At 52.5% G+C, this 27,669-nt stretch overlaps 1 protein-coding gene across 1 annotated transcript; it reads right to left on the bottom strand.

The window, feature by feature from the left end:
• Window positions 1-552: 552 nt before the first annotated feature.
• Window positions 553-27,669, bottom strand: VPS16 (VPS16 core subunit of CORVET and HOPS complexes). Its single transcript, XM_004610959.3, has 24 exons — window positions 27,497-27,669; window positions 7,911-7,999; window positions 7,576-7,673; window positions 7,359-7,487; window positions 7,132-7,276; window positions 6,911-7,026; window positions 6,687-6,809; window positions 6,502-6,557; window positions 5,699-5,788; window positions 5,507-5,601; window positions 5,343-5,419; window positions 4,775-4,906; window positions 4,556-4,683; window positions 4,204-4,239; window positions 3,813-3,921; window positions 3,518-3,652; window positions 3,309-3,417; window positions 3,117-3,214; window positions 2,926-3,033; window positions 2,224-2,301; window positions 1,959-2,128; window positions 1,783-1,879; window positions 948-1,051; window positions 553-832 (listed from the first exon to the last, which is right to left on the bottom strand). The coding sequence occupies exons 1-24, from the start codon at window positions 27,667-27,669 to the stop codon at window positions 688-690; spliced, it is 2,640 nt and encodes an 879-aa protein (XP_004611016.2). The 3' UTR covers window positions 553-687.

Raw genomic sequence — 27,669 nt, 5'->3', positions numbered from 1 at the left:
TCAAAAAACTTGAAAAGAGATGGGGCTGGAGCAATAGCACACGGGTAGGGCGTTTGCCTTACACGCGGCCGACCCGGGTTCAATTCCCAGCATCCCATAGGGTCCCCTGAGCACCACCAGGAGTAATTCCTGAGTGTAGACAGCCAGGAGTAACCCCTGTGCATCGCCAGGTGTGACCCAAAAAGCAAAAAAAAAAAAAAAAAAAAAAAAAAACCACCTTTAAAAGAGCAATAATACAGTACAGTGGTTCTTTACAATGATACCTGGTTCCAGTGTGTATGTCTCCAAAAAAGGCTTTTCAGACCAATTCCTGATGAGCTGGGACTTAACAAATTTTGAGCATCTTCCCCTATAATCTTCCTATGGGCTAGGAGCTTACGTGGACTTGCCCTGGTAACTGGGCAGAGGGGCAGATTTTCTGTAAGTCTGGCTGGAGCAGCATCCTCTCCAACACAACACAAACCAGCACATTTTCCAGGGCTTTGTGGTAATATGTGGATGATCTTGCCCCAAGCTTGCTTTAGCCCTGGCTAGACTGTTTAAGACACGCACTCCTCTCAAATGTTTCAACTTTATTTACAACCACAACCCCAATCCTACCCACCCCTGCTACACAACTTTGTTCTGGATGGAATAAGGCCACTTCTGTCAAGCCCAGGGCTCAGGGAGATGTTCAGGGTGGCCGTCTCACTTCTTCTGGGCTTGCGCCCTGGCCCGCTGAATCTTGTCGCCTGTAGCCCCATCTGTGGCTCCAGTGCAGTGGGACAACACAAGACTCATCTCTGCCTCATTCCGGTGCTCAATGGCCACGTCTGCCGCCTGAGACACATCCCTGGGTGACGTGCAGGAAGGAAGTGGTGTCAGAGCTGCCCTAGGGCGCAGATCACACGTCCCCTCCTACCGCTGGCTCAGCCATCCAGCTCTCACGGGATGTTCTGCCAACTCACCCGACAAGAAGCAAGGCCTTGACCTTCTGCTCAGGACTCACGCGGGACGTGTACTTCTTGGCCTCGTATTTGTTATGTTGCTTCATGCAGATTTCCACAAAGGGCTAAGCAAAGAAAGGTGGCAGAAGTGGAAGGTAAGGCAGAGCCCTTCTATCCTCTCTTGTATTAGCAAGAGCCCAGTGGACACAATGTCCCTCGATATGTTATAGACCTTTTCAGTGAGTATAAATAACCTGCCCCCTAGGACTGCTACAATCACCCCATCCTCCCCCACCACCCAGCCCTCCTCCTCCTCCCCCTACAATCTCCACATTCTCAGGGCAGAAATGACTGAGAGTAAAGAGAGTAAAGATCCGTGAGGGTCCGAGACCTCTCCTTCCCCCATGCCCACACAACAGGTGATTGCTGCGCTTTAAAGCCTGAGTCTTCTCTCTCAGCTGCCCTTACCCCAATACCCACCAACCCTCTGAGCACCCTGGCACACACAAAACCCCAACAACCCTTCCAACATCCTCACCACCTCAAAGATGTTCCTGTCCCCGCCTCTCTCCACACTCAAACAGGATTTGTTCTCAGGCCTGTGAGGTTCCCTGGAGGGTGCCCTGGTGCCCCACCCCCCAGCGCCTGCACCTTGGGGAATGAGGCTCATTCTCCTGCCATCCCCCTCACCTCCCCCCACCCCAATCAGGGATACTCAAGCCGATTCTCGTCTGTCTGTGGCTCACAAACAGGCTCCCAGGAAGCAGCCACTGTCCCCACAGGCTAATCATCCTGCATCTGGGACCTCGCCTCTCTAGGGCCACCCTTGCAGCAGATGGAGAGTGTCCTGCCTCACCAGGTAGCCGATGGGTGATTTCTTGCTCTTTGAAAACTTCTCGAGCTCCTCCCAGTCGCCCAGATCGGCCAGGGCTGTCAGCTTCAGCCACCAGAGCCTGTGGGAAAGCGGGGCTCACAGTCATCACAGGCCGGACGTCACCCTGCCGCCTGCTAGCCGCCAGGGCCCTCCCTTACCTCTTGTCAGGGATGCGGAAGTCGCGGGCCAGCTGCTCCGAGCGCTTGCTGTGGCCGCCCAGGATGAGGGCGGTGACGGTGTCGTGCAGGGACAGGTTCAGGAACCGGCCGCCCAATTCATCTTCCAGGCGCCGCTGTAGCCGGAGGAGCCGCATCTGATCCTCTGTGGCCTGGGGACACAGGTGAGTCGGGACAGGGATGAGGGTGAGGGAGGAGGCCAGCAGCGGGCAGGGGAGGGGGAAGACTGAGAAAAGCTCCTCCGAACCTTGGCTGCAAACTCATTCTTGGCCTTGTAGAAGGCGTCAGCGGCTGTCTGCAGAGCAGCGACTCGGCCCTCGATGCGCTACAAGGACAAGAAGGGGTGCCCCGAGCTCAGCGCCCTCTGCCTGGCTGAAGCGCTCTCCCCGCTCCGGGCCTGCCTGCTGGTGCTCTACACTGCAGTTTAGTCTGGATTTGGGGAACAAATCCAGGTGTGCTTGGGGCTTGGGGAACCATATGTGTTGTCAGGGATTGAACCCTGGTCAGCTGTGCCAAGGCAGGCATGTGGCCCACTGTCCTACTGCTCTGACCTCCTGGTTCACCACTTTGGCACACGAGGGGGGACAATGAGCATCTCTGGTACTAATCCCCCCAATACACAAACACACACACACACACACACAGAGGCCCCAGATACACACACAAATACACACACACACAGACACACACACACACAGAGGCCCCAGATACACACACACACACACACACACACACACACTGAGAGGCCCCAGATACACACACACACAGAGGCCCCAGATACACACACACACACACACACACACACACACTGAGAGGCCCCAGATACACACACACACAGAGGCCCCAGATACTCCCTCCACAATGAGGCCCATGGGGGAGTGCATGGTCTATAAGGCCTTGATTTCCGGGGACGAAGGAGCCCCGGGCCCCAGCCCACACGGGCTCACACCTCCTCTGCCGTGTAGCTGGCTCGGATGTGGAAGCTACCCAGCTCCTGGTGGTTGTCGTCCTGGTTGTAGAGGTCCTTCAGCGTCTCGAGCTCCTGATGCTTGCAGAACTGCAGTGGCAGGTGGACCGTTGGCAGCAAGGTAGGAGGCTTCCCTCCTCCCACCCCCCCCAACCCCCACCCACTGCACTTACCTGTCGGTACAGACTCAGGGCCATAGGCTGGTTCCGAAGGGTCATGAAGAAATCGCCTCGGTTCAGCTCGTTCTTCAGGTGCAGCAGCACAGTGAACACTGCGGGGCAGCAAGGCACATGGGGACTTCAGCCCGGCATCCCACGAGGCCCCTGGGGCCCTTGGGCCTTGCCCGCACCCGAAGCCCTGCTCACCCAGGTCCGTGTCCCCACTCTCGATAGCCTTGCTCAGGGCCAGTTTGCTCCGCTTCATCTTGAGGAGAAGGGGTACCTGCTCCCCAGAGCGCGGCTCATACTCCAGCAGCTGTGGGGCGTGGGGAAGGGGGAGGGGGAGAGAGAGGAGCTGGCCCAGGCACTTCCCAGTGCCCACATCCGAGACGGCAGGGAGGGCTGGGCACCCACACCTTGATGGCCAACTCTGTGCGGCCACAGCCATAAGCCCGCGCAGCAATATCTGAGTAAGAGACGCCAGGCGTGTCCCCCAGCTTCTGGTTAATGGCCCGAGCGACGTCCTCATCAGACACATCCTTCTGCTGCACCTGTGGAGCACACTTGGGTCGCATCCCTGAGTCCCCTCCAACTTGCTGGCCCTTGGACAGGAGCCCCCCGCCCCCGCATCTCTTTACTTCCTTCTCCCTCTCCTCCCCCGGACCTGGGTGCCTCAAATGCCCACAGATGGGCCCTGTGCTCCAGCCTCACCTTGTAGCAGGCCCAGTGGGCCAGGATCCGGCTGACACCCTGCACTTCGGGAAGCCGCAGGTACTCGCATATCTGGATGGCCAGTGGGTAAAGCCTCCGCAACACAAGCCTGGGCAGCAGGGAGGGCAGTGAGCACAGGGCACGAGGGCATTGGAAGGTGGAGAGAGGGCAGAGGGGCCCTGGCCTGTAACTCAGGGTCCCAAGCCGTGGGGAAACTGCTGGGGATCTAGCATGGTGGTAGAGCAGTCTTGCTTGTCTCAGGAGGGGTCTTCAATTCCCCCTCCTCGCCCCCAGGGCAAAAGGAAACAGGTCAGACACAGTGATCCCTAAGTCCCCACCCATCACAGTGAGGCCCACCCCCTGGGTCACAGGCCTCCCTGGGCTCCTGTACCTGTCCAACAGCACCTGGATGGTGAGCTGCTTGTATCTGTATGTCACGCAGTTCAGGATCCGTGTGGGAAAGGTGTTTGTCTTGCACGCGGCAGACCCAAGTCTGAGCCCCTGTATCCCACATGGTCCCCGAGCCCAGCAGACAGTAAGCCCTGAGCACCGTCAGGTGTGGACCAAAAAAACCCCAAAACAACACACACAAAAATAAAACCCAAACACACACACACAACACCCCAAAAGGATCCGGTTGGGAACAAGTGTCATTCCCAGGGATCTTCAGACAATCCTCCGGCCTCCCACCTCCCCTCCCCAGCGGCAGCGGCCCCCTGCCCAGCACCCCCGGGTATGGATACTGGCTGTAGGTGAGCGGGATGCCGATGTGGTAGTCCCGGACCGCGTTGAGCACGCGCAGCTCCTGGCACATGCGCACAAAGCTGTCGGGGGGGAACCGGTCGAGGAAGCACTTCCCGAAGGAGGCCGCCTGCAAGAAGAGAGCAGGTGAGGGGGCGTCAGCCCTGCCAGCGCCCCGGTGCCGGAGCCCCGCCTGCCCCCCGCCCGGAGCCCAGGCCAACCCGGAGCAGGCTCTTCTGCATGTCAGGCTGGTGCTCGTGCCCCGCCGCCTCGATGCACTGCTGCACGGCCTGGCTCAGCTGCCCCAGCTCCTGGATCTCCCGCAGGTACTCGTCCGCCTTCTGGCTCTCTTTCTGGGGTGGGGGAGGAGGATGGCAGGGAATGAGACATCAGGAAGGAAAAACATCGCCACATCTGGCCTCCCCCGGCTCTGGCTCACGTGGACGGGTTTGGCGGGGCTGCAGAGGGCACTGCCCAGCCCTCGTCAGCACACTCAGCCCACCGGCTTTGGTTTGGTTTGGGGGCCACACCCGCCTGTGCTCAGGACTTACTCCTGGCTCTGCGCTCAGGGATCACTCCTGGCGGTGCTGGGGGACCACAGGGGGATTAAACCCAGGTTGGCCATGTGCAAGACCCTACCCAAGTACTATCCCTCTGAGATTGCTGGGGACAGTGTGGGCGCCTGAGCTTGTCTCTCCCCAGGGAAAGACACCACATCCCTTCAGTCCCCCAAGCCAGCACCCCCCTGCCAGAGCCCAGTGGGGAAAGGGCAAGGGGGCCGGGTGTCACCTCATACTCCTTCTGGGCCTCTAACAGCAGCGCTCCAGGGGCCATCGAGGCGATTTTGAAGATCTCCTCACTGGCCGCTGTGGGAAGGAGGGGGTGAGTGAGGGCTGTGGGCCCCTCAACCCTGACCCCACACTGGGGGGGAGCCATGTCATATGCTGCCTCACCTGGAACCTCATGCAGGAACTCGTGGGTGCTGCGAGAGAAGATCCGGACCCCATCCAGCTCAGGCACCAGGTAGGAGTCCTCATCCAGCACAAACCTGAGCTGGTCAAGGCTTGTTTCCAAGAGCAACAAGGCAGGGGCAGGGCAGGTGACGTCCCCTCCCGCCACCCCCCCCAGCAGCCCTCCAAGGATACTGGATGCTCTCGGGTGCATCACCCACCACCATCAGCCTCTTCTCCCAGGCCACCACGACGGCCCGCTCCTTGCTCCGAGGACGGCTACACCTGCAAGCAACACACACACGTTCAGACATGCACAGACCCTGGGGTCAGAGCGATAGTACAGCGGGTGGATGTTTGCCTTGCACCCAGCTCACCTGGGTTTGATCCCTGGCATTCCATATGGTCCCTCAACTCCGCTAGGAGTGATTTCTGAACACAGAGCCAGGACTAAGTGCCCCTAAACCAAACTAAACCCACTTGCTGCCTCTAGCCTCATTCCTCTGGCGTGCCTGCTCTCTTGTCACCCGGTGCTGTCAGTTCCTAGGGGCATCTGGGGCCCGCTGTGGTGGTGTGTGGGGCAGTGGGTACAAGCAGGGGTTCTCTCAAATATGCACTGGCAGAAAAATAAAAGTGCAAGTCCCAGGGAGTCCAAGAGGTTGGAACATACTAGAAACAGTTGTTGCTTCTGAGATTTCCCTGGCATTGCACAGCCCAAGCAGAGACACACTGAACTGCTGGACCAATTGTCCAAGAATCACCAGTGGGCCCCAGAGGCACTTGTCTCCCATTAAAAAAAAAAAAAAAAAGTTAAGCCCTGGCATCATAGGGTCCTAGTACCTCCAGGAGCAATGACAAGCACTGAGCCAGGATAGCCCACACCACTGCCACCCCTTCCAAGAAAAACAAGATGCACGTTCCAGCAGACAGGATGAGTCAACATATCCCAGGAAACAAAGCCCCCACCCCCGCTCTGGTACAATACACTCGCTCCTCACCAGACCATCTGCTTTGGGGGGGCGCGGATGTTGCAGTTGAACTCGCACAGCTTCTCCTGAAAGGGGGACAGGCGCCATCACAGCCCTGGCCCGGCAGTCACCAGTCCGGTTACAAAGCCCTGCCCTTCCCCCCAGCGCATTTTCCCTGGGCAAGCACTGGCGCCCGGGTTGTCCCCAAATCTCACCTTGAGTGACGCTGTCCCCATCCAGACGCAGCCGGTGTCCGTGAAGAGGGCCAGGTGGCGGTTGGTGAAGGAGACTGCCATCTGCAGGAAGCTGCTCACTCCTGGGGGCAGGCCTGGCAGCGTCTGGGGCAGGGCCGTGGAAGACGCCGGAATCCCGACTTCTCAGGGCCTCCCCCGCCCTCCCCGTTCCCAGCGCCTCCCCCTGTGCCCACTCGGGGCCTCACCACTGCGGAGCAGGCGGCATGGTCCAGCAGGTACAGGTCAGGCCCCACGGCCAGGAGGACGTGCACCACGCGCTCCTGGAACAGCGTGGTCCAGCACGAGGGCGCGCTCTGCAGGCCTGCACCGGGACGGGGCCGGGCTCAGGACTAGCAGGGCCCAGAGCCTCTGCCCCCACCGGTCCCCGGGTCGAGTGGCCCCTCTGAGGGCACCATGGGAGGCTCACCTGGCACCTCCGGCATCCGGCGCAGTTTGAGGTCGCCGACATTGGCGCTCAGCGTGAAGCGGTGGGCCCCAGTGAGGATGGCCACGCCAGAACCGAACTCCGTATGAAAGATGCGGGCATCGAGAACCCGGTTCTGGAGCACCTCCTGGGGAGAGGAGAGGGCCCGTGGGTTGCGGGGTCGCAGGTCCCACTCCCGGCCCCTGGCCCCAGTCTCCTGTGGGCCCTACGTTGCCCATGCTGAAGTGCCTCCGGAAGTCCCCGTGAAGCCCGTACACCAGCACCACGCCGTCTTCCTGCACGCACAGCAGCTCCTCCTCAGCCGACCAGCCCAGGGACACCACCGGGCCACTCTTCCACTGCGGGGGGAAGAGAGGTTCCTGCGGCCACGCTCCAGATGCAGAGGTCCTGCCCGGTCCTCTCCCCGGGGCTGGTTAGGGCGCTCACCAGCAGATTGGCCAGGGGCATGCCAGAAGCTGAGTAGATCTCCAGCACCGGCCGGATACTGACAGACTTCTCCTTTCTCCAGGGGTTCCTGAGCAGCGCTGCCGTTTGAGGAAAGATCTGCCCTAGTTCTCGGGCCGTCCCTCCTGGCCCCCACGTGGAGGCCGCCAACATGAGTGCCAGAATTCAAAGCATTTGGGGGGTACAGGGGCAAGGGGTGCAGTGTGTGCCTCAGATTAGGGAGACAGATGCCAGCATGCCACGCCCAAGGCCCGGGAATCAAAGACTCTGAGTTCACGGCACAGTCCAAGCATGTGGCAGCAGAGGGGTTGACATACCGATGGGGCCCCCATAGGGCGCAGCCGCTACCAGGCAGTCCCGGAGCTCGTCCTTCAGGTCCCAGTCCATGCTGTACAACTCATACTTCCTGCTCACACAGGAAAAAAAGGACATCAGTCTCCCGTGCTCTGACAATGGTCAGGCCCAGGGGAACATCCCAGAGTCTCCACTGGCTCTCCCCAGGCAAAGAAGGAGGTGGGGAGGGAGCCCTGTGTTAGCTAGAAGCGAGACCCCTGCAGCCTTTCTTCTCTCTCCCCATTTTCTTTCCTGGTTCTTGGGCCATGCCCAGCAATGCTCAGGGGTTACTCCTGGCTCTGCACTCGGGAATCACTCATGGCGGTGCTCAGGGATCCCTATGGAACGCCGGGGATTACACTCAGGCCGGCTGTGTGCCAAGCAAACACCCTCCCCACCATACTATTTTTTTTTTTTTTTTTTGCTTTTTGGGTCACACCTGGCGATGCACAGGGGTTACTCCTGGCTATGCACTCAGGAATCACCCCTGGCCGTGCTCAGGGGACCATATGGGATGCTGGGATTTGAACCCGGGTCGGCCGCGTGCAAGGCAAACGCCCTACCCGCTGTGCTATCTCTCCAGCCCCCCCACCATACTATTGCTCTGGCCGCTGTTTCCTTCTTGACAGGGAATCGAGCTGTGGGCTTTACGCCCTGGGCTCTAGCCCAACACTGGTTGACAGTGAATCTGGTGTTAGGGTTTCTGAGTTAGCAGTGCCAAAGAGGTAGAATCCTGCAATGCATCCCAGGCTGAGGAATGAGTCCTGAGGAGACCCCCGATCTGGACGCTCAGATGTCCCGGAGACAAGTGAAATCACAAAGCAGCGAGGGGGCTGCTCTCGGAGACATGCCAGCATGCCATGCACCTCGTCCATCTTGGGAAGGGCACTGTGGAGACGGACAGCGCTGAGACATGCCGCCACTGCACATGGAGACAGAGACCACGCCCCCAAGATGCCAGGACAAGAGAGTGTAGTAAAAGGGAAAGTGTCTACGAGAATCGTCCCAGGGGCCTTCGCTCTGTGCGTCAGGAAGACACACGTCAGAACCTCCACTTGACATTGTTTCGGGGCTTTGGAGATATAAAATTGCTGTTACAAGTAATGAAATTGTCTACTCAGAAAATCCAAAGTAGTCTAAGGAAAATCCAATAGCAATTTATGAAAGAGCTTAGTAAGGCTCCACCCCTCAGAGAGCCCGGCAAGCTACCGAGTATCCCGCCCGCACGGCAGAGTCTGGCAAGCTACCCCTGGCGTAATCAATATGCCAAAAACAGCAAAACAAATCTCACAATGGAGACATTACTGGTGCCCGCTCAAGCAAATCAGTGAGCAATGGGAAGACAGTGCCAACAGTGCTTAGTAAGGCTGATGATTAAGAACCATCCGGAGAGATAGTACAAGGGGAGGTGCTGGCCTTGCACCTGCCAGAACCACGTTTCACCTCCAGCATCCCATAGGCTTCCCCGAGCCCGCCAGGAGCAATAACTGAGCACTAACTGATTAATTCCTCAGCACTGCTGGGTGTGCCCTCCCACTCAAAAAAAAGAAATATATAGTCTTAAAAAGATCCTAATCATGACTAATCATGATATAACATTAAAATGAACCTCGTGTGTCTGTGTGTGTGTATAACATTATTACTTTTGCAAATTCGAGATAGAAGATAGTTCAAAGGACTAGAACTCACTCCCCGTTCCTGGAGGTCCGAAGTGGGACCCCCAATATAGTGCAAGCCGCACTACCAGCTGCAGCCCTGTGGCTCCCAGCACTGCTGCACCCAAACAGCACCTACCCCGATGACCTGTACAGCTGGTTCAGTACTGCCTAGGGGGCCCAGGCTCCAGAGCACTGTGAGATGCTCCTTGCCACCCCTACCCCCATCCAAACCAAAACGAGGGATATAAAAGACATGGAAAAAATACTTCCAAGTAATCTAGAAACATTTTCCTCAATGAAAACCACCCCCCGCCCAGGGTCAGGAGATGCCACAAGTCATAGGGTAGAGAGCGAGTGGGGGCAAGGCCTTAGCGTAAGTGATACCCAACACTGCATGCCCCAAACAAGGCCTGGCAGCCCTCAGTACTGCTGGCTCGAGCTTGCTATGGCCAAGCCCAGACTACTGGGCTGGCTAACGTGCAGGAGTGGCCCCCAGCCCCTGGAACAACAATGAGCGCAGCCACTGTGGAAGACAAACCGGTCCCTATCCCGCAAGAGTCAGGAGAGGCCGTACGGCAGGTAAGGCACTTGCCTTGCAATGCCCTGGTGTGGTCTCGAGCACTGTATAGGGTCCCTCTAAGCACCCCCAGAGCTCAGTCCCGGCACAGGTCCAGGAATAGCTCCAGCTCTCTGGTGGGTATGACCCCGAACCTTCCAAGTCACCTCTTAAATGTGTGTGTGTGTGTGTGTGTGTGTGTGTGAGAGAGAGAGAGAGAGAGAGAGAGAGAGAGAGAGAGAGAGAGAGAGAGCTGGAAGAGAGTACAAACTGATCCAACAATTTATCTGGGGTGGGGTTATCCGAAAGTAAATACTAGAAAATATGTAATAATAGCATTTTGAAAATATGAGAACAGATACATAGTAAATACTAATATAAATGTGAGACCAATTAAAACTGCTGCTTTGGCAGAGGAAGACAAAAGCAAACAAAAGGAAGACAACAGAATTCAGGAAAAGATCTGGGAACTGAGCATGTAATAAAGATGGCATTTCAAACTGGCACAAATTGATACTTGAAATAATGGGTCACAAGGGAAGATTCATAACAAATAATATTTCATTACTTAATTTTGACAATACAATATTTCCCAGATGGAATTAAGCATTTAGATGTTAAAAAATAAAACCCGGGGTTGCTATTTTTACAACCTGAAAGTAGAAACAATTTCTAAGTATGACACAAATCCAGAAGCGTCTGTCTCTCTCTCTCTGTCTCACGCACACACAATTAATGGGTCTGAAAAAAAATTAAGGACTTCTGTATTCTTCTGGGTAAACAGAACAGAACATGTTTTTTTAAAACATAATTATATTGGCTTCAATCTAAAAAATGAAAACTCTGAAATGATTTTATTTTCAGTTTTGGGGCCACACCCGGTGATATTTAGGGGTTACTCCTGGCTCTGTGCTCAGGGATCATTCCAGGCAGTGCTGGGGGGAAGGGGGGTGATCATATGGAATGCCAAGGATCGGACCTGGCACCAGCCACATGCAAGTCAAGCACTAGCCACTGTACTATCACTTCAGCCCATTCTGAAATGATTTATAAGAATCTAATAACAGTAGGTACTTGTAGCTGAGGAATAAAATCAGTTGACCAGGGGCAGGAATGGAAATAAGATTTTGAAATGCTCAACTACATTAATAACTGTTGCTAAAATACTTAACATTAGGGACCAGGAAAATAGTTCAAATGGATGGCGCACATGTTTTTCTTTCTAGAACCCCGGGCTCAATACTGCAGGGAGGTAGTCCTAGCACTGAGCAAGTAGTAAGCCCAAGCACCACCAGGTGTTAGCACCCACAACCAATAATTAATTAAAACTTTTAAAACAGGGGCTGGAGCGATAGTACAGTGGGCAGGGCACTTGCCTTGCATGACCCAGATTTGATCCCTGCTACCCCATAGTTGTCCCCTGAACACCACCAGCAGTAATTACTGAGTTCAGTGCCAGGTGTGGCCCAACACCACTTTCCTCCAATAAATAAAAGTTAAAAAAAGAAAAACAACTCGAAACTTTTTGCTGGGGGTCATAGCCAGCAGGGAGACAGGATTCAGAGTCTGGCACATGCTATGGAGCAAAAGTACAGCAGGAGTGTGCTTGCCTTGCATGTAGCTGATCCAAGTTCAATCCCAGGCACCACAAATGGTCCCCCTGAGTCTCCCATGAGTGATCCTTGAGCATCGCTGGGTATAACTCAAAAACAAAAAAAAAACCCATTAAAAAAAACCCATAAAGGGGCTGGAGCAATAGCACAGTGGGTAGGGCATTTGCCTAGCACGAAGTCGACCCAGGTTCGATTCCCAGCATCCCATATGGTCCCCTGAGCACCGCCAGGAGTAATTCCTGAGTGCAGAGCCAGGAGTAACCCCTGTGCATCGCCAGGTGTAACCCAAAAAGTTAAAAAAAAAACAAACATAAAGCCCTGAAAATTATAAGCTACTATTTCAGAAGAGACTTTTTGAAGGAACAGAGAGATAGAGTGAGTACAGGGGCCCCAGTGCTTGCCTGCATGCGGCAGAAACCAAATCAAATCTCCGGAGCACTACCTGGAGTGAACCCTGAGCACAGGGCAAGAAATTGAGCCTGACTGTGGCACAACGATCCCCAAAAGGAAAAACAAAATAAGATTTTCAGAGCAAGCTGAAATTATCCAGAAATTATCAAAGAACAAAACTGATAGTTCGTGTTATATAGCAATGGAAAATCTGCACATCAAACACTCATAAAACAAAAGCCAAGAGGCCAGAATGAGAAACTCCATAGAATATCTGTCATAAAGGATCAAGATGGAGAACGTGTAGAGAATTCCTTAACAAGTGCACAGAAAAAACACAGCAGAAACGCAAAGGGCAGAAGCAAACAAATGCAGTGACTGTGAATGACGAGTTGATTCTGGGGAGGGGGATGTGTTTCTTGTGGTGGAGCATGTGCCTTGCCTGTGAAAGGTCCTGGGCGAGATCCCTGGCACTGTATGTCCCCACCATTGCCTCCCAGGGTGGTTCCTGCCCCATAATGATTTTTTTTTTTTTTTTTTTGCTTTTTGGGTCACACCCAGCGATGCTCAGGGGTTACTCCTGGCTTTGCACTCAGGAATTGCTTCTGGCAGTGCCTGGGGGACCATATGGGATGCCGGAGATCGAACCCGGGTCGGCCGCGTGCAAGGCAAACGCCCTACCCACTGTGCTATCGCTCCGGCCCCCCATAATGATTTTTTTAAAAATAAACAAAATTTGTTTTTCTGTTTTTGCCATCTGGATAGCAATAATTGAGTGGCTAATAATATCTAATATTACTGAAGATGTGGGGGAAAAACACCTTATGCCCACTGGTGGGAGTGTAAATTGACTCAACCTTTGTGGCAGAAAAGTACTCTCTAGTCAATTTAAATGCGCTTAAACTCTGACCAGCAATTTCCTTCAAAAGCTCTCATCTGTAAAGCTATTGCAAGAGTGCACAAAGATATAAATGTGTTGCAGCACCTGCTTTAAAAAAAACCGGGAAAGGTAGTTTGGGGCCACACCTGGCAGTGCTCAGGGGACCAAATGTGGTGCCAGGGAGTAACTGGGACTGGCACATACAAGGCAAGAGCCCCACCTACTGAACTATCTCTCCAGCCCAGTTAAAAAAAAAATTATTTTTGCAGGCACTCTTGTGATGGGTGTGGTGTAGGAATGATGTATGCGTGAAAAGTATAATTCACAGTATTGTAAATCCCAGTACCTCAATAAAAACAGATTATAAAAAATAAAAAATAAAAATGGTTTGTGTGTGCTGGAAATGAAACCCTGGGCCTCACCTATGCAACACATGCTCTGACAAGCCACGTTCCTGGCCCAAAATATTTTTAAAAACTCTATAAAAAGTGGCAAACCCCCGCCACCTGCAGATCCACCACCCCGGATGGCCCCGTCCCACCAGGACAGCCAATGAAAAAGCCTTTGGGGGCTACTTTTGGTGTGGGAAGTGAGGGGCTCTGCATGGCCAGAGATGTCCTGAGGGCTAACTCTGGCTCTGGCCTCAGGTATCATTCCTGGAGTTCTCTGGGGGCCACAGGGATGCAGAGGAGTATCCTGCCACACAGCAGAGCCTAGCAAGCTCCCCGTGGCTTATTCGATATGCCCAAAACAGTAACAACAAGTCTCACATTGGAGACATTACAGGTGCCCACTCGAGCAAATCAATTAACAAAAGGACAGTGATCTATAAAAAAATGGGCTGTTTTTGGAAAACAATATGGACGATTCTCAAAAAACTAGAGGTTGAGCTCCCATTTGACCCAGCAATACCACTGCTGGGAATATATCCCAGAAAAGCCAAAAAGTATAGTCGAAGTGACATATGCACTTATATGTTCACCGCAGCACTGTTTACAATAGCCAGAATCTGGAAAAACCCCGAGTGCCCTAGAACAGATGACTGGTTGAAGAAACTCTGGTACATCTATACAATGGAATACTATGCAGCTGTTAGAAAAAATGAGGTCATGACGTTTGCATATAAGTGGATCAACATGGAAAGTATCATGCTAAGTGAAATGAGTCAGAAAGAGAGAGACAGACATAGAAAGATTGCACTCATCTGTGGAATATAGAATAATAGACTATAAGACTAACGCTCAAGAATAGTAGAAATAAGTACCAGGAGGTTGTCTCCATGGCTTGGAGGCTGGTCTCTCATTCTGGGTAACTCAGGGAAGGGACCACCAAGTAAAATGTGGTCGGAGGTCATGTGGGGGAAGGGTGATGCGGGCCGAATACAGACTAGAGACTGAACACAATGGCCACGCAACACCTTTATTGCAAACCACAGCACCTAATCAGAGAGAGAGAACAAAAGGGAATTCCCTGCCATAGTGGCAGGGTGGGGTGGGGGGAGACGGGACTGGGGAGGGGGGGAGGGATGTTGGGTTTACTGGTGGTGGAGAATGGGCACTGGTGAAGGGATGGGTTATTGAACTTTGTATGGGGGAAATATGAGCACAAAGATGTATGGATCTGTAACTGTACCCTCACGATGACTCTCTAATTAAAAATAAACTAATAAAAAAAATGGGCTGAAAAAAAAAAAGTGGGCTGTAGAGACACCACAGGTCAGGCACTTGCCTTGCACTGCAGCTGCTGGGCCTGTGACCAGTCTGGGTCTAAATCCAGGCATCATGTTTCCCTGGGCATCACCAGGGGTCACTCCTAAGCACAGGCCAGGAATAGCCCCTGAGCACGCCAGGTACAGCCCCCAAATCTAAATCTTCCCCCCCCACCAAATAAATAAACTCTGGAAATACCTCTTTAAACATCCACCAAACCAGAGTGCTTAAATAAACTATAGCTTGTCCGTTCTGGGAACTATTATGTGGCCCTTCCTAAGGCATCACTGCACTAACATTTTCAAAACAATCTCTAAGATACTGTAAGTAAAGCCAGGGCGGAGAGATAGTGCAGGCAGAGGTCAAGATACTTGACCCTATTTGATTCCTGGCACTGCATATGGTCCCCAGAACAGACTAGGAGTAGGCTCTGAGCATCACTGGGGTGACCCAAATACACACGCGCACACACATCACTGCAGGTCAATATAAACCGTAAGAACCCAATTGCAAGCCCGTGTGTGTGTGTGTGTGTGTGTGTGTGTGTGTGTGTATAACCACATATATGTGCGTAAGTATATATAAAAATGCCCACAGTCAAACCCCACTATAACACTATAAGCTGGGCAGTGGTGAGCTCTGGGGAGAGCAATGAACAGGGGCGGGGCATCAGGGGAATATCAGCTTTGTTGTTCCTGTCACAGCAGAGTGTGTGTGTGGCAGGGGGGAGCAGTAAAGGACGTCACACCTGTTTCAGGGTGCAGGAGTTACACGCTTTGGACTTGGGCATCACACTGGCAATGAGGGTAGTGCTGAGCTCCAACTCCACACACACAGGGTGGGTGCTCTTCCACCGGGTTACATCCCGGGTCCTGGGGATTTTTTTTCCTAGTAGGGAGCTTTGGGTTACCCTGGCACTGCTCAGGGGCTCCTTCTGGCGCAGTGCTCAGGAGACCACGTGGCTCCAGGGACTGAACTCAGGTCTCCTAAGTGTGACGCGTGAGCACTAGCCCTCTGAGCCCCGGGGAGCGCCAGGTTTTAGACTCCATACTTTTGCATTATTTGAAATTTTGACAACCCCATCTGCATTTCTTTTGACATTTTTGTTGCTAAAACTGGATGAAAATACAGTGTGAAAATGGAGGCTCACACGGACCCAGCATGCCAGTGGTCAATGTATGTACTGCCTCTCAGCTCTAAACTCAACCTCCACCACCTGCTGTGAAAACGGACTGAATTCCTTTAGGCCTTTCTCCTTCCCCAGAGAGCGACAGCGATGTCGAGCTTCCCCAGTAGGTGGCACTGGAGGGACACAGCAGGAAGCAGTGGCTGTCCTGCTGCCCCAGTGGGCGCCGGGAGTGAGGATATCTGCACACGCTCTGTTCCTGGCAGGCAGCGACCTTGCAGGCCCACCCAGAGTGGTGATCTGCTCCGTGAACACACACTTGCTCCTGGCAAGTCAGGACACCAGGTCACTTACAGCCCTGTCTCCACCTGAGTGTTTCCACTAACCCCTTTCGCCCAGGCTTGCGACCAGCCACTAGAGGTAATCCAATCTCTATACACCCCAAACCCCAGGCCACTTACCTGCACCAGTCCCGACTCTCCCTACACACCCCTGCCGGCAGTTACAGATCTCCTGTGCCTCCATCTCCCTGGAACCCTCGAGGGCCGCTTCCTACAAGCCTGCCACTGTGAACCAACTCTGGATTAGGCAGACCAGGGAACTTCTCTGCCACCCAGTGGATGACAAAGTTAATTTTCTCCAACGACTCCAACATGGGGAGGTTCCCCTGCTCAAGCCTGTCATTCCTTGGGCATGGTTTGAGTGCTAGGCTGACAATTTAAATTTCTTGTATCGTAATTTTTTTTTTAATCACAGATGACTAATTCTTTTTTAAATTTTGCTTCCCCCTCACCCCCTTGGCCACACCTGGTGGCACTCAGGGCTTATTCCTGGCTCTGCGCTCAGGGAATCATTCCTGGTGAGGTTCGGGGAACCAAATGGGATGCTGGGAATGGAACCCGAGTCAGCTGCAGGCAAGGCTAATGCCTTATTTGCTGCACTATTCCTCTGATCCCACAGACAATTCTTTTTTTATTTGTTGTGATTTTAGGCCACACCTGGTGATGCTCAGATATAACTCCTGCTCTGCACTCAGGGAGCCTTATGGCGTGCTGGGGGACCAAACCTGGGCTGGCCATGTGCCAGGCACCCTACTTGCTGTGCTATCTTGCCAGCCTCTGGTTAACTCTTATGTGTATTAAGCTCTCCCAGTTTAAGTCTCCTTTCAGGACCAGACAGCAACAGACACGGCACAGGACGTGACCTCAGGAGTCCCCGAGAGTGGAACTAGGGGACTGGGGTGGGCAGGGGTTTGGAACTGAGTGCAGTGCGGAGCTCCCTGCCCAGGGAAAATAAATGCTAGCAACTTAGTACGCAGAGGCATTACAATCCAGCCCGCGGTTTGCTGTGGAAAATGTCAAGTAAAACATGTATGTGCTTTGCAGGGTGACTTCCAAGCTTAACCTGAATGTTTACAGAGAAGAAACTTGGGTCCATTAACTTTCAACTCAAATCAAGGTCTCAAGGCAGGGATGGTTCCAGTTCCACGGCTCTGGGGAGCAGAAAGTTTCTCTAATGGGCCTAAAACAATCTCCTATTTTGTTTAGTCACATAGCTGCCACTATTAAAAGTCAAAAACAAAAAATATAATTGTGTGGGCTATCAAATTATAATAGATGAATCCACCAACATGCCCCCTCCTGAAAGTTAGGGTACCAGCCAGGAATGAACAGGATCCTGAAATATGGTCAGAACTAGGAGCAACTAAAAATCTTGTGTGTGTGTGTGTGTATGTGTGTGAATAACTTGGGGATAGGAGCAGTTTGGGGCAACTTCTGGGGGTGCTCAGGGGCTACTATTACTATTACCTCTGCACTCAGGGGCCTACGTGTGTTGCTGGAGATCGAACCAGGATTGCCTAGAGTGGCCATAGGCAAGGCAAGTACCTGGCCTGTTCTGTCGGTCCAGCCCAGACACTGACAATCCTGAGGCCCAGAGGCTCATCCCAAGTCTTCTGACTACGGGAAGGGCTTGTCCTACTGTGTCCAACACTAACCTTGCTGTGCTTGAAATCCTAAGAGTGTGTGGCTCATGGGTAGGTGCCTGCCTTGCACTGTGATAACATCAGTTCGACCCTAGGCACCACCCCATGTTGCCAAATGTAGCTCTCCACCGGGGTCACAACCAAGGGTGCGATCCTGGTGCACCCCAATCAGGTGTGGGGGCACCACAACCAAGCCTCTGCGATGACTTTTGGAACAACAAAACCAATTATGCGAGAATCACACCTAAGGGTGCAATTCCCAGTACGCTGTAATGACAACAGCAATAAGAACAACAACAAAACAGCTGTAGTAACCTCCCTTGGCATAGATATTTTAGGAATCCTCTCCCCAAGGCTGACCTGACCATGCTACCCTACAGCGGAGACCAAGACATCACCCCCATATACACCATTTGGGGGGTAGATGGGTGAGGGCACCACCCTGCTTCTATCAAGGGAGCAATGACTTGTCCTCACTGGAATTAATACACATCTGGATGTGGATTTGGCTTTCCCGTCTACAGTGCCTTCACCAGACCCATCACCTGTGGACTAAAGGGATATCTCCCAACAGTTGTTCTGTTCTGCAAAGCACCTACCTCTAATCAAAGAATTCATTCAACCTTTCTTTTTGGTTTTTGTTTGTTTGTTTGTTTGTTTGTTTTGGGGGCCCAGTCAATAGTGCTCAGGTCTTACACCTGGCTCTGCACTCAGGGATCACTCTGGCAGGACCCTGGGGACCACATGGGGTGCTGGTCATAGCACCCAGGTCAGCCATATACAAGGCAAGCATCTTATTTGCTGTACTGTCACTTTAGCCCCCTCATTCAACATTTATTTTACTCACATCAAAGAAAGTGCATTAGGGGCTGGAGTGATAGCACAGCGGGTAGGGCATTTGCCTTGCATGCAGCGAACCCGGGTTCGATTCCCAGCATCCCACAATGGTCCCCCGAGCACTGCCGGGAGTAATTCCTGAGTGCATGAGCCAGAAGTAACCCCTGTGCATCAATGGGTATGACCCATAAAGAAAGGAAAAAAAAAAAAAGAAAGTGCATTAGTGCATATGCTGCCTAGCCCATGTGCTCCTTGTGCCTATGTGACCAAGCACATGCGATTGCCCGAGCACATGTGTTGCCCGCATCTCCCCCCTTGAGATGTGTACTTTCATGCTTTTGTGTCCAGTGCTAGGATGTGTGTAGAGCTCTCTCCACCTTTGGAGAAGCCCGCGTTCTCTCTTGAGCGCATTATTCTTATTCTTCTCTCTCCCACTTATCCCTTCCTCCTTCCCTCAGAAACCTCTAAATAAAATCTATTTACTTAAAAAAAAAAATAAAGAAAGAAAGTGCATTAGATTGAGAAGACAGAAGAAGGGTTCAAGTTATCTGCCTGATACGCAGCCCACACAGTGTTTGATCCCTGATCACAGAACCAGGACTAAGTCCAGAGCACTACTGGATATGGTCCCCTCGCCCCTGAAAACAAAGAGAAGAAAGTACGTTAGGGGACTCTGGCCCATGGAATCATCTGAACTTACCACACACTCATCACACAGAAATAAATGGCCTAAATTTATCCAAGATTCAATTACAGCACCAATTGGGTGACACTACCCTAGAAGGCCAAGGCTCTGTCTTAGAGACACCGCTTATACTTTGTTATTTTACGTGATTTCATTTCTAAGTTAGAATACAGAATCAAAAAAAAAAAAAAGAATACAGAATCAAGAGACGGAGGAGTGAATCCACTCCTCATGGTTAACCCCCCTGACAGAGTCACTGCCGGGCTGGGGAGGGGCGTGCAGACTGGAGTGCATGGAGCTGCTACCCCTGAGAACCACCAAGGGAGGAGCCCCAGATACCATCCCGTGTGGCCAAACCAAGACCAAAAAACCCACAAGACAAACAGACACCTGCTTTTAATTCCGGCAATTCTGAGTTCTATTGTTTTACAGAATTTAATCTCCACAGGAGGAATATTTTCCACCCGGAAACACAGCAATGAAGTAAATGAATTGTGTGTTGTTTTGTTTTGTGTCACACCCAGCAATGCTCAGGGGTCACTCCTAGCTCTGCACTCAGGAATTACTCCTGGCGGTGCTCAGGGGGACCATATGGGATGCTGGGGATCGAACCCAGGTCTGCTGTGTGCAAGGCAAATACCCGACCCACTGTGCCCTGCTCCGGCCCCAAACTGAATTAGAAGATTCGCACATCGCTGTGTCATTCTGGGCTCCTTCTGCCACTGAATCAACTGGCAATAAGGAAGTGGGATTTACCCAAGCAGAGCACCCAGCAATCACCTACTTCCACAACCCAAAAGTGCTGCCATGCCCCTGGCCGGATTCCACCGTCTCAGGATGGACCCCACTGAGATATGAAAACTCAGGTATGCGGGTTTTGTGACTGAAATCTCCAGGCTTTCTCAGGGTGGGGATGAGCTACCTCCCCCCCACCTCCCTGTACTTCCAGAAGCCTTGGCAGTTCCATCTACACCCCAAAGCTGCCACTCAGTTAAAAAGCTACTCCAGTCTTACCATCCTGATAAAAATACTGGATGCCCTGAAGAAACATGATGACCTCTTGGTATCTGTATTGCAAACCATAATGCACAAAAGAAAAAGGTGAGAGAGAGAAAGAAGGAAAGCGGCCCCCCCCATAGAGGGAGATTGGGGGTGGAGGGTGAGGTGTGGAGGGATGGTGAGAGGGAAATGGGGACACTGGTGGTGGGAAATGTAGACTGGTGGAGGGATGGACGCTGGATCATTATATGACTGAAAATCATGAACAGCATTGCAATGGTCTATCTCATGAATATTCAATAAAATATTTTTTTAAAAAGTAATGTGGAGTTCATGCCCATTTCAGTCCGCTTAATCAGTGGCTGAATAAATAGCAATACTCCTACTTTTTTTTTTCTTTTTTGGGTCACACCCAGCGATGCTCAGGGGTCACTCCTGGCTCTGCACTCAGGAATTACCCCTGGCCATGCTCAGGGGACCATATGGGATGCTGGGAATTGAACCCGGGTGAACCTGCTGTGCTATCACTCCAGCCCCGCCCCTCCTACATTTTTTAAAAGAAGAAAAAAAGAAAGTGTGATTAACTTATTGTCTGTAGTGATTTCCTGATTACCAAAGGAAAACAGAGTTTGCAACATAACAGAGGTAAATAAGACTCTGCTGGGGCTGGAGCAACAGTAGAATGGTTAGGGTGTTTGCCTTGCAAGCAGCGGAACTGTTCGATTCCCAGCATTCCATATGGTCCCCCAGCACCGCCAGGAGTGATTCCTGAGTGCAGAGCCAGGAGGAACCCCTGAGCATTGCTGGGTGTGACCCAAAAAAGAAAAAAAAAAAAAGACTGCCCAAAACCCAGGGATCCTCCGGGGTCCAACAGTGAAGGCGGATAGAAAGAGTGTGGCATGAAGGTCATGACTGTGGAATAAAGGTATTTATTGGGCCAGGTCATTACAGAGAGACCCGGGGGGCAGTGGCGGCTCTGAAGAGCAGAGGGCAAGGAAGAAGCTGCCTGTCCCAGCCATGATCTCATTACCAGTTATTGGAATGAAATGTGGAATCGCTCGCATACTTTCTCTGTGCTTGTTACGGGCACTCATTCATCTACTATCTACTACCTTCTCTCTCCCTCCCATTAAAAACAATTTTTTCTTGTGGGGGATTTTGGGGTCACACTCAGCGGTTCTGGGGGCTACTCCAGCAGTGCCCAGGGGGTGATGCGGTTCTGGGGGACTGAATCTGGGCCTCCACATGCAAAGTGTGTGCTCCAGCCCTTTGAGATACTCCCAACCCCCATTTTTAATTTATACATGAATTATTGGAGGCTAACTTGAGAATTTCATTTTTATCTATTTTTTTGGTTTTGCTTTAGAGTCACACCCAGGGGGTGCTCAGGGGTTGCTGCTGGCTCTGCACTCCGGGCTCACTCGTGGTGGGGCTCGGGGGATCATATGGGGTGCCGGGGATAGAAGCTAGGTCTGCTGTGTGCAAGGCAAGCGCCTGACCCACTGAACTACTGTTCCAGCCTCCCTTCGTGCAGCCTTTCAGAAGGAAAAGGAGAAGATACAAGAGACAGCTGATGTGGCAGAGCACATGCTGAGAATGTGCAAAACCCTGAATTTGATCCCTGGTACGGCCTAGTCTCTGGAGCACTGAACCCCTCGGGCTACTGAAAGTGGCCTCTAGTTGAGAAAAAAAAAAAAGAAAAGGAAGAGAAGAGCCTTGTGGGGAGTGGAGGGTAAGAGGACCAGGAATCTACAGTCACCCAACCTGTCTGAGCGGGACTCTCACAGCAGTGCTTAGCATCCTGGGCACAGGTCTCTGAGACGGTGACTAATGTCCCCATCAGGCGACCAAGGGACAAGGAAAAAGGTGCTCAGGAGAAAGCAAGGAACGGGAATGACCGACAACGGCTACACACACAGTTGGACAGGGAAGGGGGTCTGCACAAGGACGCCGAGAGCAGGGGGCCGGCAGATGGCATGTCGGGAGCCAGCACGCTCACAGGAGACGGTGGCCGAGTCTGACGTTTCGGAGCCGAGCCCAGGAGGAGGAGGTTGAGGTTGGCTCGCACACCTGAAGTTCATGGAACCGTGAAGACAACTGGCCACTTAAGGGACCTAAAACGTGGCAAGCACAGGGATGCCTCTGGAGGCCGTGGGTCAAAGAGTCGAGTGGGACAGGGCGGGGCGAGGTCCGAAAGGCTGACAGGACACAGCAGGCGGGAAGGAGGCACTGTCCCTGGGGGAGGTTCAGAATCTAGGACCAGGGCAACCGAATCTGGGCCGCCGACCCACGTGCTCAGGGTCAAGGTTTCTCAGGGACAGTGAGGTGTCACAAACTAGGTGAGACCCAGGCGCGCAGAGCGGAGGGCAGCGGGGATGCTGGCCTCTCGCAGGAATGCAGGGGTGAGCACTCTGAGGCCAGACAATGCCTCCAGCGAGCCAGGCCAGGAGCCCTGGCACTTCTGTCCAGGCCCAGGGAGTGGGAATTCCCTCAGCAATAGTGAACAGACCTTGGATTCTCGTACCAGGACGTCACAGAGCCTAGATGCTCTGGTGGTCTCAGTTCCATCACTCACCTGACCTGGGTTTGATCCCTGGTATCCCACATGGTCCCCTGAACACTGCCAGGAGTTAATTCCTGAGTACAGAGCCAGGAGTAACCCCTGTGTGGTGCTCCCCTCTCCCCCATCCCAACACCCCCACTCCCCCCTCCCAAAAAAGATCAAATTACAGGGTCCTCCAAGTGGGGTCACAGTGAAAGGAAGCAAACTCACCTTGTCTGGCCCCTCTAGTCTGTGGCACTTAAGACAGACACATCATCGCCACTTGGGGCATGGCCAGTGTTCCGATCTTCCTACCTCAGGACCTGAGCAAGGCCACCCCATTCCCCTCCCTGCACCCACGTCCACTCATCCCGGGATATCATTTCCTTCGGTTTGTCTGCTCCCCAGCTCAAAGTGGGCTCCCTGAGGACTAAGCCTCTCCTTTACAGTTACACCAGTATCACAAATACCTAGTCCTCTGCTGGCTCTAGGCTCCACAAAGGCAGGCCAGGCTCCTTTTCCTGGCTGGGACCCCCAGGCAATGGGGCTGTCAGGATTGCGGTGGCACATGCAGAGCCACCAGAGATGGCACTCCCTGCTTCCTGCTTGCCCCAGGTGCTTTCCAAGGCAGAGTCACCTCCAGGCCCTTTGGCACCAGGGAGCCCAAGTAGCAGAGCTGTCAGGAGTGTCCCAGAGGCTGAAGAGAGGCCAGGCACTTGCCACAGTGGTGCTTAAGCCACGAGGCCATCTCCCAGTGCCCAGGGTCCAGGTTATTTCACTGGTTTCATACACACCTGGTCTGGCAAAGGATTCGGTACAATGAATTAACAGGATTAGCCAAAGTTAATTTTTCAAGAGAAAAAGGCTAAAATTCTGGAGCCCCATAAGAAGAGGTCACCACTCATTCTTTCTTTCTCTCTCTGCCTTCCTAAGTTCTGTGCGTTTTCCAAAACACTGTTTCTATTGCAAAAGAACCTGTCCTGCCACTAGGACAATGCCCGCCACCACCTGCTGACCATTCACTCACTTACACAAACATGTATTAAATCCCATGTATGATCTAAACAAATAGAACCAGAAGCCTGCACTACACATTTCTGTCTAGGTGGAGAAACTGGAACAATTCTTTATTATTCTTCATTTAAAATAAAAAGCAGGGCCAGGGAGCTAGAGAGTGTGCTTTATAAGCAAGAAGCCCAGCCAGGTTCAATATGGTACCACATAGTCCCCTGAACATCACTGGGTGTGGCCCAAAAGCCAAACAAACACTTACACACAAAAACCAATAAAATCCTGGTTCTTTGGTGGGAGTGTGTGGTGTGGTGTTGGAATGTTGTATGCACAAAACCCTATCATTGAGAGTATTGTAAAATTATAAAGCACAGTGAATGAAATAAATCCTGGCCCTACCGCTAACTGTGTAATGTGGTCACAACCACTTTGTTCTTCCTTGTTTCCTGCCCAGTATGATACGACCAACTATTATATGATGGCGTTGTGAGACCTATACAAGCCCATACCTATAAATAAACCAGCAAGCTGTCAGAACCTAGAGAGCCTCACGCTTGTTACCAAACAAACCAATCTTCCCCAGCAAGGCTTCGCTGTCTCAGTTTTTGCACCAGACAGGGCAGAACAGGCTACCCAAGAAGGTCATGTCCATGGCCTTTAGTACAAGCACTCAAGCACTAAGGTCATTTAAAATTTTATTGGGGGCCAGAGAGATAGCTTGATGGCAAAAAAACATTTTGCATCTTGGAGATCTGGGCTTGACCCCTGGCACAGTCCCCCAAGAATCACCAGCAACCCCCAAGCACAGAGCTGAAGTATTCCCTATAAACTCTGGGTGAGGCCCCCCAAAACCATTACTGGCTAAGGGTCAGAGACCATGCTTTGCACACAGGTCTAGGTTCAACCCCTAGCACAGCATGGTCCTCAAAACTGTCAGGAGTGACCCTGGATATCAAGACAGGCGTCGGACTTAGGCACCACCAGATGTGGCCCATAAAACAAATATGGGGGCCAGAGTCATAGTACAGCAGGTAGGCCACTTGCATGCCACTGATCTGGGTCGATTCCTGGAACCCCACATAATCCCTGAGCTCACTAGTAGCCAGTCCAGAGTAAAGAGCCAGGAGTAAGCCCTGAGCACCACTGGGTGTGGGCCCAAACCAAACCAAAATAAATAAAAGCCCAGGTTGGAGAGATAGACAGTAACTCTTGCATGCAGCTAACTGAGTTTGATCCCCAGCACCACATACAGTCTGCTGAGCCCTGCCAGGAGTGATCCCTGAGCACCATTAGAAATGCCACCCCCCAAAAAAAAAGCAGGGTAAATAAAGGCCATAGAACTTTATTGGGGGGACCCGAGAGATAGCCCAGTGGTTGGATGCTAGAACCACAATACCACGTGCCCAGGGGAGCTCTGGTGGTCCTCGACACCAGAGGGGCTGAGCAGCAGAGCACCCTAGGGCCCAGCACTGAACCACTTGACACGTCTGGTCAAATGTCATCAGGAGAGGCCTCGAAGGGGCCTTTAGCACCATCGAGGAGGAGTTTCCCAAATCTTTATTCATATGTCCACAAAACTAAAACTTTATAAAAAAAAAACCCAGAAGCACTAGAGTAATGACACCATCATCTTTAATACACTTAAGTAAAAAAGACAACATGGGTCTTCAAAGAACAGTAATTTAAAAAATGTATGAGGGGCTAGAGCAATAGTACAACAGGTGGGCATTTGCCTTGTACTCAGTCGACCTGGATTCAATCCCTGGCATTCCATATGGTTCTCCGATCACCATCAGGGGTAACTCCTGAGTGCAGAGCCAGGAGTAATTCCTGAGCGGAGCCTGAAGTAAGCCCTGAGCACTGCCAGAGTGGCCCAAAAGCCAATAAATAAGTGAATGAAATAAAAAGTGTATGCTGTATGTGTGTGTGGACTGTCAAATAATATGGCCTACATTTGTCAATGATCCTCTGGCTTCACATTTCAACAACTGAAAAGTTACCTCCTCCTGATTTTACACTGAACCTTTTCAACTTTTTCATGTTGTATTGACATGTTTATGAGATGAAAATAACAGACAAACAACAAATGCCAAAAATCTCTATAAACAATGCCAGAAAGAGGTGTCCACCTTGTAAATGTTAAGGGATATTTCATGAATCAAAATTATAGTTTTTGGGGGCTGGAGCAACAGTACAGCGGGTAGGGTGTTTGCCTTGCACGCTGCCAACCCGGGTTTGATTCCCAGCATCCCATATGGTCCCCTGAGCACCACCAGGAGTGATTCCTGAGTGCAGAGCCAGGAATCAGCGCTGAACATCTCCGTGTGTGACCCAAAAAGCAAAAAAAAAATATATATATATATAGTTTTAATATGTAAACACAGATAGTGTATAGTCCCGCTAATACAAAAGAGTGTACTCTTGAAATAAAACCACAATACAATGCCTTTGTGATCTTTAGCTGTGATCAATAAAGACTGGGTGGGGACCCACAGTGACTATGCTCAGGTTCTAAGTTCTCAGATTCTAACTCCTGGTTCTAAGCTCAGAAATCACTCCTGGTGATGCAGAAGGGACCACATATGGTGCCTGGGATGAAACCGGGGTCGGCTGCCAGGCAAGAGCCTTAACCCCTCGACTATTTCTCCAGTCCCTCAAAGTATTTTTCAAAACTTAACCCTACAACTACTACTCAGAATCATTCAAGTGTAAATATTCATTGAAGATAAAGGAATACAAGGCCTTGTTTCTCAAGGAATTCCAGTTAGAAGAATTATCTACAATGCATGACCTTACCATGCATCTATAACAGACCCTATCAGGCCCAAAGGTAAGTCAGAGGATTCGAATAAGTTGGGACGGGAACGTTCCAAAGAAGAACCCCGAAACTAGCACCACAAAGCCGAGCAAGAAATCTTCCGTGAAATCAAGAGATGAAAGGCAGCGCGCAGAGAAGGAACGGCAGACCCATGCTGGCCTGGGAGGGGGGGGGGGGCGAAGGAACACCACGTCGATGCCTCGTCATTCTGTGCAAGTGGAAAAGCTCTGGGGAGGAGAAAGGCACTGCTGGGCAGGTGGCGGCAGGCTGACAGGTGTTCCAGGGGAAGTTTTGCAGTACGCGTACACAGGGAAAGCTACTGAGAAATCTTGATGGGGGGGCGACGCTGGTTTAGGGCTCTGCTCTTGCCAGGCGGTAAAAGAGCCAAGGGACCCGGCACTTCTCCCCGCCTGGGTCAGCACTATCAGCGCGCCCGCTGCCCGGCGATCCCGCCCTCCCTCGGAGGGCCCCTGGGGTCTGACTTCAGCAGCACTTCCCCGCAGGAGACCCGGCGGCCGGGCCCGCGGCGATCTCAGCATCCCGCGCGACGCGGGCCGGGGACGCGGGGCCCCAGTTTCCTCCTCCGCAGCTTCCCGGCCAGCGGGCAGCGGCGCGCAAAGTGACAGCCCCGGGCCAGCGCCGGCAAGGGGCGGACCCCAGCGCCCGGGCGACGGGAGCGCGCGCCGCCGGCTCCGCCCGGAGACCCGTGACCGCCGGGCGGAGGCGTGAGTCGGGCGGGGGCGAGGAGGCGGGGCGTCTCACCGGTAAAAGGCCGAATCCCCCAGCGGGTTCCAGTTCGCCGTGTAGCAATCCATCGCCACGGCAGGCGGCGGCCGGGCAGCAGCGCCGAGGGTACGCACGCCGCGCGCAGGTTGCAGCCGGCACTTCCGCTTCCGCCCATCCGGGTCACGTGGCGAGGCCGTCGCCACGGCCAT

This window comes from Sorex araneus, chromosome 3 (assembly GCF_027595985.1).
Source record: "Sorex araneus isolate mSorAra2 chromosome 3, mSorAra2.pri, whole genome shotgun sequence".
Classification (NCBI taxonomy): Eukaryota; Metazoa; Chordata; class Mammalia; order Eulipotyphla; family Soricidae; genus Sorex; species Sorex araneus.
The sequence above is the reverse complement of the archived record's forward strand: the minus strand, read 5'-3'. Positions and strand labels throughout refer to the sequence as shown.